Source organism: Gekko japonicus, unplaced genomic scaffold (genome assembly GCF_001447785.1).
Source record: "Gekko japonicus isolate JY-2015 unplaced genomic scaffold, Gekko_japonicus_V1.1 scaffold847, whole genome shotgun sequence".
NCBI lineage: Eukaryota > Metazoa > Chordata > Lepidosauria > Squamata > Gekkonidae > Gekko > Gekko japonicus.
Window position 1 is genome coordinate 465,166 of NW_015174868.1, and position 10,056 is coordinate 475,221.

General features: G+C 47.2%; 1 protein-coding gene across 1 annotated transcript in view; it reads left to right on the forward strand.

Annotated features, from left to right (window-relative positions):
* The window catches only part of LOC107121777 (adenylate cyclase type 10-like), a 107,823-nt gene that overhangs the window by 22,742 nt on the left and 75,025 nt on the right, over positions 1-10,056 (forward strand). The window contains exons 7-11 of the mRNA XM_015424767.1: positions 747-843; positions 3,703-3,791; positions 3,934-4,125; positions 6,422-6,543; positions 9,295-9,371. Of these exons, the coding sequence (XP_015280253.1) occupies positions 747-843; positions 3,703-3,791; positions 3,934-4,125; positions 6,422-6,543; positions 9,295-9,371 (577 nt within the window). The remainder of the gene's footprint in view (positions 1-746; positions 844-3,702; positions 3,792-3,933; positions 4,126-6,421; positions 6,544-9,294; positions 9,372-10,056) is intronic.

Consider the following 10,056-nt stretch of genomic DNA (forward strand, 5'->3'; position numbering starts at 1 on the left):
ACAATTTTTGGTACATGCCCCAACTGCTGTATTTTCTGGTGCTCACTGGTATCACTACCTCTCTCTGGCAATCAAGGTATGGCTGTCTATGATTCAGCCCTGTTCTTTAGCTACAGGTCAGAATAATAAGACCCACAGAGACTGTTTTCCCACCAAAGGAGGTTACTGTGATGGTGAGACATCCGACCAATTCTTGAAGGAGCCAGGGTGTGGGGAAACACTTTGCATTATGTGCTTGGTGTGTCATTGTTTGTGCTGGGAAGTGATCGGTATAGATCAGAGGGATTGGAGTGAACACTGATGAATAACACTGATTCTTCTTTTTTAAAATTAATTTTCTCAAAAAAGTGGGGTGCAAAAGGGAAGAAAGGGTAGGGGGAAATATAGATTAATCAAGTTTATCAAATATTACGAGTTGTTACATACAACAAGTAAAAATCAGAGGTATTTTCAAATGTATGACATATTCCAAATACAGAAGCAGACAATAAAACATCAACATTACAGAATTTTGGAACAGATTTCTCTCTTTAAAAGAACAAACAAGAACTTTCCTAAAGCTAGCGATCATCTATTAACAATAGACGATATTACATCTTTAACAGCTGAAGTATCTTCTACGCTAAAATCATCGTGAAAACCTGAACAATGTCTTAATTGTTTGTGTAAATCTATTTTTTTATTCTTACTGAATATTTAAATTGTCACCTTTAATAATGGGTAACGCTAATTCTTTTCGCCTGCAGCTTAGGTGCATCAGGGATGTCCCTACGTTCAATGAAGAGGCATTCTATCTAAGGTGCACAGAGTACCTGGCGGCCAATCACATCTCTGACAGTCCTGGTAAGTCTTACGGCCACGTCAAACATTCTGACGAGCAGAACTGTCTGTGTCCTTCTGAAGGCCCCTTACTCTCTGTCCACACCATTTTCCTATTTAGTTGGGCTACTCTGAACGCAACTCTGAAGTAAGGACGGTTCATAGAGCCAGTAGCCCTGTCCTGTCACAGTAGACTTCCCCGTAGAACCCAGGGACTCCACGGCAGAGTAGGGAATGAGGAGATTTCGCAATATACTTGCAAGGCACCCACATGACATGACAAAACAGCAGTCAGCTAAGGTAGATGAAGGTGGGTAGCCGTGTTGGTCTGAAGCAGCAGAACAAAGTTTTGAGTCCAGTGGCCCCTTGAAGACCATGCAGCAGAACAAAGTTTGAAGCGTGCATGCTCACAAAAGCTTATGCCAGAAATAAAACTTTGTTAGTTTTAAAGAAGAGAAGAAGAAGAGATTGGATTTATACTCCACCCTTCACTTGGGAGTCTCAGAGCGACTTACAATCTCCTTTCCCTTCCTCTCCCCACGACAGACACCCTGTGAGGTAGGTGGGGCTGAGAGCAATGTTCCCTCTAAGCTGTGGAATCTTGTGAGCAAAAATTCAACTTTGTGAGCAACTGGCATTAAAGTTGTGAGCGAATGACTTGGCTACTAGATAAATGTTTACTTTGGAGCCATCCTTTCTGAGCTAAGACAAAAATGTGTGAGCCGGAGGCTAAAAAACTGTGAGCTAGCTCACACTAACTCAGCTTAGGGGGAACATTGGAGCCTGAGAGAGCTCTGAGAGAACTTGTAACTGACCCAAGGTCACCCAGCTGGCTGCACTTGGAGGAATGGGGAATCAAACCCGGTTCTCCCAGATTAGAGTCCGCCACTTTTAACCACTACACCAAGCTGGTCCGGGTGCCACTGGACTCAAACTTTGTTCATCAATAAACAAAGTAATTTAAATTTGTACATTGAGCAGATGGGCAATAGGATGAAGGATGGAGGTTTGGTCTCTTCACCCATTATATATGGGGGACTGTCCCAGAGAGGCACTATCTGGGGAAACTCACATGCTTCCAGGGATACGTGTGGGTTTCCCTAATAAATCCAATGGTGTTCCCGTCCTCTCATGCCCTGGTTCTGTTTACGGCTGGGAAATTGGCCTGGGGGAAGGTTGAAGTCGCTTCTCTGCCTACATCACAGTCCTGATACTAATCAAGCACTGCATGTGCAGGGATTGAGAACTCACAACTTGTCTAAGATAGTGTTATGTCTGACACAAGGTTGGGATGCTGCATCAACCTTTGGCCTCCATAATACGTGAAGGCACAGTTCAGGTTAAGTTGAACAAGCCAGATACTGGGGGAAGAGGTAAAGAGTGATGGTCATTTGGTACCATACAGCCCAACCAATGTTCTCTGTAAGCTGTGGAGTCTTGTGAGCAAAAATTCTACTTTGTGAGCTACTGGCATTAAAGTTGGGAGCGAGCAATTTGGCTACTGCGTACATTAGTTTGCTCTGGAGCCAACCTTCCTGAGCGAAGATTAAAAACTGAGCTGGAGGCTAAAAAACTGTGAGCTTGCTCACACTAACTCAGTTTAGAAGGAACACCCAACCAATGTTTCCTCTAAGCTGTGGAGTCTTGTGAGCAAAAATTCTACTTTGTGAGCTACTGGCATCAAAGTTGTGAGTGAGCAATTTGGCTGCTGCATAAATTAGTTGCTCTGGAGCCCTCCTTCCTGAGCTAAGACAAAAATGTGTGAGCCAGAGGCTAAAAAACTGTGAGCGAGCTCACACTAACTCAGCTTAGCAGGAACACTGCACCCAGCCCCTTCAAGAGAAGGCCGGACGTGTAAAGGACAATTTAATTTGCTTTGACAATTACTGAAAAGCTAATGTAATTAGGTGAAAGTTAATTAAGAGAAAATAATAGTAGAAGAAAGTGTTACGGATAGACTATGATTAAAAGATAAGTGGAAAATAGAAAAGAACTAAGAAATGGGCTGGAGGTTGAAGCACTGTGGGAAGGCAGAGGGGGGCGGAAAGAGGAGAAAGGATGTATAATAAACAAGAATATGTTGTGTGTGGGACGTCTTCCCACCACCACCAAATTCCTCTTCTCCAATAACATTGTGGCTGTCCTGTATAGCCCAGTACAAAACGTCAGGTGCTAAGCTGGAACCAGCATCACCCCCAGCTCTGAACATTCAACCGCATTCAGACTTGAACACAGGAAGCTGCCTGATACTGAATCAGACCCTGGGTCCATCAAAGTCAGTACTGTCCACTCAGCCCGGCAGTGGCTCTCCAGGGTCTCTGGCTGAAGTCTTTCACATCACCTCCGACCTGATCCTTGCTACTGGAGATGCTGGGGATTGAACCTGCAGTCTTCTGCATCCCGAGCAGATGCCTCTGCTGGTAAGCTATAGCCCCTCCCCAACCACCAGTCACTGTGTGCCAGTAGACTTGCCACTGACTGGGTGAGCCAAGAACTCTACAGGACCGACTCTCCCCATATGTTCCCCAGAGAGCCCTGTGTTCCTCTTAACAGCACCTTCTGGTGGTCCCGAGCCCCAAAGACACCCGTTTAGCCTCAACCAGGGCCCAGGGCCACCCTAGGAGCAGTGAATGAGTATATTCTTTATACTTTAATTTTTCATGAAATCTGAATGTATCTCACAATGAATATTGTGCCAGGTTTTTTTAATGCAAACGTCGCAGTTCCGTTACCTGTCAGTGCTGAGCAGAAAGACTTTCACCTTACAGGTCACAGGCAAGAAGTTGTATAATAATATCAGAAGAGAATCTCTTTCCTGCTTCAGTCCTGTGCTGTTATCTGCGGCCCCTTTTCTCATTCGAAACCTCCTCTTCCCATCCCTAGATATCCTGAGAAAAGCCTCAGTACTGGCTCCAAAAGAGGAACTTGAGAAAAATCTGAGGAAATTTGTGACAAGGAACGTCTTGAAGAAGGTACTCCCGTAAGAGTCTGAACCACTCTTTTTAAAAGAGTGTTCGTGAAGCGTTAAAGATAGTGGTGTGATGGAATAGAGAAGCCTCTTCCTCCCTAGGATCACAGGAGGTGGAGAGAGATTGCCCTTGGGTTTTTTTCCAGATCGACGATGATCAGCCGCTGGAGTACTTATCGGAGCTGCGCCCCGTGGCCATCGTCTTTGTAAACTTGCAGTTCCATGGCAGTGCCAACATATATCACTTGACAAAGGCCATTCAGGATGCCAATAACTTTATCACAGGAACGGTACACCCTTTCAGAGGCAAGATCAACAAGATCTTCATGTTTGACAAAGTAAGTGTTGTTTTTTTCCTGAATTCAGGGGTTGATTCGACTCCTGGGGACAGCAGACGTTTTGGTGATGGTCCTGAAGGGATTTGTCACTGGTTGTCACACCCCACCCCCTTCCTAATTTCTTGCAGCAGCTAAGTAAGACATTCTGAACTGGTGTGACATCTCCCGCATCACTCCGCCAAAGGGCAGGATTGATTCCTTTAAGGGGGTGTACTCTTGGGCAGCATAATTTAGAAGATAACGTTGACCGTGAAGATGACATGAGGGGCAGTGGAGTTTTCTTATAATAAAAGGGGGTGGGACAGGAGAAGGGGAGAGCAGTCTGGACTGGAGACTTCGGGTTTGAGGCAGACAGGAAAATTAGGAGGGAGGAAAGTTTAGAATCCTCTGTAGGGACCTGGCAACCTTGATCCTTCCTCTGCAATGTTGGCTGGAAGTTCCCGATCAACCTCCAAAATGGTCACCAACATCTTAAAATACAGTTTTGCAGTATCTCAGTGACAGGGTTGCCAACCTCCAGGTGGGATCTGGAGATGTCTTGGAATTACAACTAATCTCCTGATCGATTCCCCTGGAGACAATGGCTGCTCTGGACGGTGGACTCCAGGGGTCATTTCCTGCAGGAGCTCACAGGAGCGGAGCTCCGGCAGTAAGGAGCCCAGGGGGTAGGCATATGCAACAAGCCCCGCCCCCTGCTCCCAGCAGCCCTCAGTTGGGCCACGAGGAACAAGAAGCAGCCAGGTAAGTTCCAGAGCCCCCCCCCCGACCCGCCTTCAAGTACAAGCTCTCCCTCCTCTGCGAGGGCAGATCTGTTCCCCCCCCCATAGCTAGCAATCACCGGGGGAACCCCGCCCCCGGCGTGCGCGTCACTAGCAAGTGACGTGGGCACGCCGGGCATGCTGGGGGCGGGGCCACGGCCATACAAGGGAAAACGCCGTGCCCCCGCCCCCAGCGTGCCTGGCGTCCTCCAGTCACTTCCGGGTGACGTGTGTGCGGCGTGCGTGCACACACAAGACGCCAGCCGGGAGCCCCCCGCTTCCGGCGAAGATACACTTGGCAACCCTACACACTTCCAGTGATGTCAGGGGGTGTGGCATATGCAAATAGGTTATGCTAATGAGTTATGCTAATGAGCTCTTTTTCTACGAAATGACACCTATGGCATTCTATCCCACTGAGCTCCCTCCCCTCCTGAAACCCCTCCATCCCTAGGTTCCTCCCACAAATATCCAGGAATTTTCCAGCTCAGAGGTGGCAACCCGACCCAATGGCCTTCTTTTCTTAAAGAAAGAGATACTGCTTTTACCATTGTAGGGTATTTAAACCCTACAATGTATTTGTGTTTTTATATTTTATGTTTTCCTGGGATGGTGCTCTCTCTGGCACAGCTTTTGGGACACCCCATTCTAATTTATTTATTTTTTACTTACTTGCTTCCTTTATACCCCATCCTCAATGGGGACCAGAAGTGGATTACATCATTGTCCTCTCCTCCATTTCCTCTTCACAACAACCCTGTGAGGTAGGGTCAGGCTGAGAGAATATGACTGCTCTGCGGGGGGGGGCCCCCAACAACCTCCCATTCTCAGCTCTTAGTCTCCAATCAGCAAGTTACTCCAGAGGGAGCGGGTTATAAATTTAATAAATCAATCAATAGATGTCCTTATCATTTGCCCTCTGCAGCATCTGTCCCCTCTGGACCCTCCAATGATTTCTAGGACTGGAGTTAAAAGCAATTTGCAGTTTGGCACAAGAGACCTGTTGGAGAGGAAAATAACAGAATGATGCCATATTTGTGAGCTACCGGTTGTTAGTGCATTGTTCACACTGGATCCCATCTTTGGGTACAGCGTTTAAACCTACGGATTTGGATCAAGATGGGTAGCCGTGTTCGTCTGTCTGTAGCAGTAGAAAAGAGCAAGAGTCCAATAGCACCTTAAAGACTAACAAAATATGTGGCACGGGAGTTGCTTTCGTGAGTCACTGAAGAAGTGAGCAGTGATTCATGAAAGCTCAAACCCTGCCAGGCTGCCACATATTTTGTTAGTCCTTCAAGGGCTACTGGACTCTTGCAATGGATTTGGATTACTGAAAAAAGGAAAATCAGTGGCAATATTAATGGCCAGCCAGCTTTAATGTTTCCTTGGGCTGCATCCGCATGATCCCCTTTGTCCAGTATAGCTGTCCATATAAATCTGGCTCCTGAACACAGCTTTCGCAGACAGTACATAGCTGCTCTTTGAGTCAGCTCTTTCTTATTGTTTCTTTCTCTCCTCTACCTCTACCTCTCCCCTAGGGCTGCACTTTCCTTTGCGTTTTCGGTCTCCCTGGAGATAAACAGCCGAATGAAAGCTCGCAGGCCCTTGAGTGCGCCTATAAAATCCACAAGTTCTGCGCCGTCTCTCTCATGAAAATAAAGTAAGTCAATCCAGTAAGACAGTAACCTGCTTTGAATGATCACGACCTCAGCTATGTTCACCCGACACCAGTATGCTTTTGTGACCCCTGCTAGATATTTGGCAGTCACACATTGTTGAGATCACTGGCTGGTGAATTCCTGGGGTCCAGGTAGAATGGTGGCCATCCAACCATAGCGATGACCTGGTATGCTCCAGTGATCCACAAACCGTGGAACGGAACCCCAAAGTTCCCAAGAGCACTTCGGTCCGGGGCACAACATCGGCTGGTGGTTCCCCAGGAGGCAAGGCTCGCCATGACTAGGGCCAGATCCTTTTCAGTGGCGGCCCCTACCTGGTGGAACGAGCTCCCGGAGGAGATCAGGGCCCTGCGGGACCTTATGCAGTTCCGCAGGGCCTGTAAGACAGAGCTCTTCCACCAGGCTTTCACATAGGGGCCGCCACTACCACCGCCACCAATGCGGTGGACAACATCGGGGTTAAGGATGGCCCGGGAAGATCCGCCACAATTTCTGTGTGACTGATACCACTGGATTTACCTGGTTAGGATACGCTATAGGTTAACATCATCCCTGGAGAACTGTCTGTTTACCATCTGGCACGTATCTGGAGACCATCTTGTTTTTAAATTGAGTACAACTGTTATTCATGTTTCATTGTTTTTATCTGTTTTATGTGGGCTTTGCCCCTTGTAAGCCGCCCTGAGCCCGCTCCGTGGGGAGGGCGGGGTAAAAATCTTAATAAATAAATAAATAAACAAAGTGAATTGCAACTTTGTTTGCAGGCAGGTCACGAGGCCAGCAGGGAGAAAGAGGGAGCAGGCGCTCTGGGGCAACTTGATGGCAGATTTGGGTTTCCCTCTGTACAATGCATAGAACAGCCACGGAAGAGCCCTATTGCTCAAGAATGCTTCTCCCGACCTTTCGATTTCACAACTTTATCAAAGATTTGAGACGTTTGTTTGAAAAGATCAATCCGCCTGCCTTAGCTTTTAAAAAATGTTTTAACCATCAAAGCGTGTTAATCATTATTTGTCTAAGGAATATGTATTTATGACTTTGGCATGGCGAAATGGGTGTTGCTCCCCTAATTATTTGGTTGTGTACAGATGTGAAGGGCCAGGGGAGGAAATGGAAAATTTGCAACAGGGATAGGGTCCAGGGCTCTTTTTGTAGCAGGAACTCCTTTGCATATTAGGAGACATGCCCCTAATGTAGGCAATCCTCCAAGAGCTCACAGAGCTCTTCTTATAGGGGCTACTGTAAGCTCTTGGAGGACTGGCTACATTAGGGGTGTGTTGCCTAATTTAATTCCTGCTAAAAAAAGAGAGCCCTGGGGTTACCAGTTCAGGGTTAGAAAATACCTGGAGATTTGATGGGTGGAGCCTGAGGAGGGCAGGGCTTGGGGAGGGGAGGGGAGGGACTTCGATGGGGTACAATGCCAGAGAGTCCACCTTCCAAAGTGGCCATTTCCTCGAGATGAACTGATCTCTGTTACCTGGAGATCAGTTATAACCCCAGGAGATCTCCAGCCACCACTGGGAGGCTGGCGATCCTAAGGGGGACAGGGTTTTTCCCCCAAGGCCTTTTTTCCCCAATTTTTCTAATGGAAAAAATTGGAGATTTGGGGGTTCGAGACCCAAGTTGCCGCATGACGGACTGAGCTCCCGTCTCTAGTTCCAGCTCCTGCCAACCTAGCAGTTCGAAAGCAAGAAATTGCAAGTAGATAAATAGGTACCACTTCGGTGGGAAGGTAACAGCGTTCCGTGCGCCTTGGTGTTTAGTCATGCCGGCCACATGACCACGGAAACTTCTTCGGACAGCGCTGGCTCTTCGGCTTGGAAACGGAGATGAGCACCCCAACCCCAGAGTCGGATTCGACTGGCTGTCGAGCAAGGGAACCTTTACCTTTACCTTAAAATTAAATCCTATCAAATATTTTCTCTTTTAAAATGTGTGAAATGCTTGTGGGCATGCCCTAGACACATACAGCTCTTCCAGATGTGCTTCTGCACCTAAAAGGATACCTAATCTTCATGAGGAAAGCATACAAGGCTTTCATGGCTTCCCACATTGTGCATGCATTCTGTTGTCCTTTCGACCTGTATCTTTTCACCTCTTCTTCAAACCACTGTGAAACCTGTACCCACAGACTGGGTAACAAGTAGGTTATTGCCCTAAGGTAGCCTAGGGTTCATCGGCTTGCAATTTTCTCTCACGTTTTGGGTATGTTTTCAATTTTGCTTGTAGAAAACTAACATCAGTCACTCCTAAAGTGCAAAGATATATCAAATATTGCAGTTTTATAAGCTAAGTAAGTTATAAATGATGCATTTCGTTAAAGCAGTAAAATTAGTTTAGGTCTGATAGGACAGTAAGTATGGCATACATTTCAATTTCCCCAAAAACTTCTAGTTTTTTCCTAAGGAAAAACTTTTCTCCTTGGTGCCCTGGGTTAATGACTGATTTATGACAGTCACCAAGGGCTCATATATATGGTTTTTACATGACTTTAGCAGCCAGGATGGGCAAGGGTCCAGTGCACACGTGGTTGCCTTCACCAGTCCCAGGATACTGTCAATAACCATCACAGTAACTAGGTCAAAATGGTCCATAATCAAACTGGATGATATATTAGTCATTCAATATGTTTGTTCTCAACTCTGTACTTTCAGCACAGTGCTGGGGGACGTTCCAAGGTTTATTTCCTTTCACCCTGCTGGCATCATGCTCCTCCTCTGTTTGCGTTCTAGGGTCGTCTCCATTGGGGTCACCAGTGGGCCAGTATTCTGTGGAGTAGTTGGCCATCATGTGCGACATGAATATACAGGTACAACCATTGTGGGCTGTCTCCTTTTTCACCATCCAAGTCAGCCTTTGGACATTGTAGAAAGATTATCCCCCACCTGAAATCCTGTAGCTTCACGGGTTTGGTGTAGTGGTTAGGAGCGTGGACTCTAATATGGGAGATTCCCCACTCCTCCACATGCAGCTGCGGCTTCCCAAGTACTTACCGTGATTCGGCGGGGGACACAGACGTCTTCGCAGGATCATTCCCGCAGGGACAACAGATGCGTTGCACCATGCCGTCGCCAGGAAGCGATGCTGGGTGACGCTCTGGCAATGGGGCTCGAAACTCGATGGTACCATCGAGTTTTCAGCCCCATTGCCAGAGCGTCACCCAGCGTCACTTCCTGGCGATGACATGCTGTGTTACAAGGAGGAATGGTCCGGCCGGGGAGCATGTTTCCCCCACTGGATTGCGGTAAGTACTTGGGAACCCTATGCTGGTGTGACCTTGGGTAGGTTACAAGTTCTTTCAAAACTGTTCTCTCAGGAGCAGTTCCCTCAGAGCTCTCTCAGCCCCGTCTACCTCACAGAGTGTCCGTTGTGGGGAGGGGAAGGGAAAGGAGATTGTAAGCAGCTCTGAGACGCCTTCGGGCAGAGAAGGGTGGGATATAAATCCATTATCTTCTTCTTCATTCATTCATCCGTCTAGGCCTATGTTTCATCAA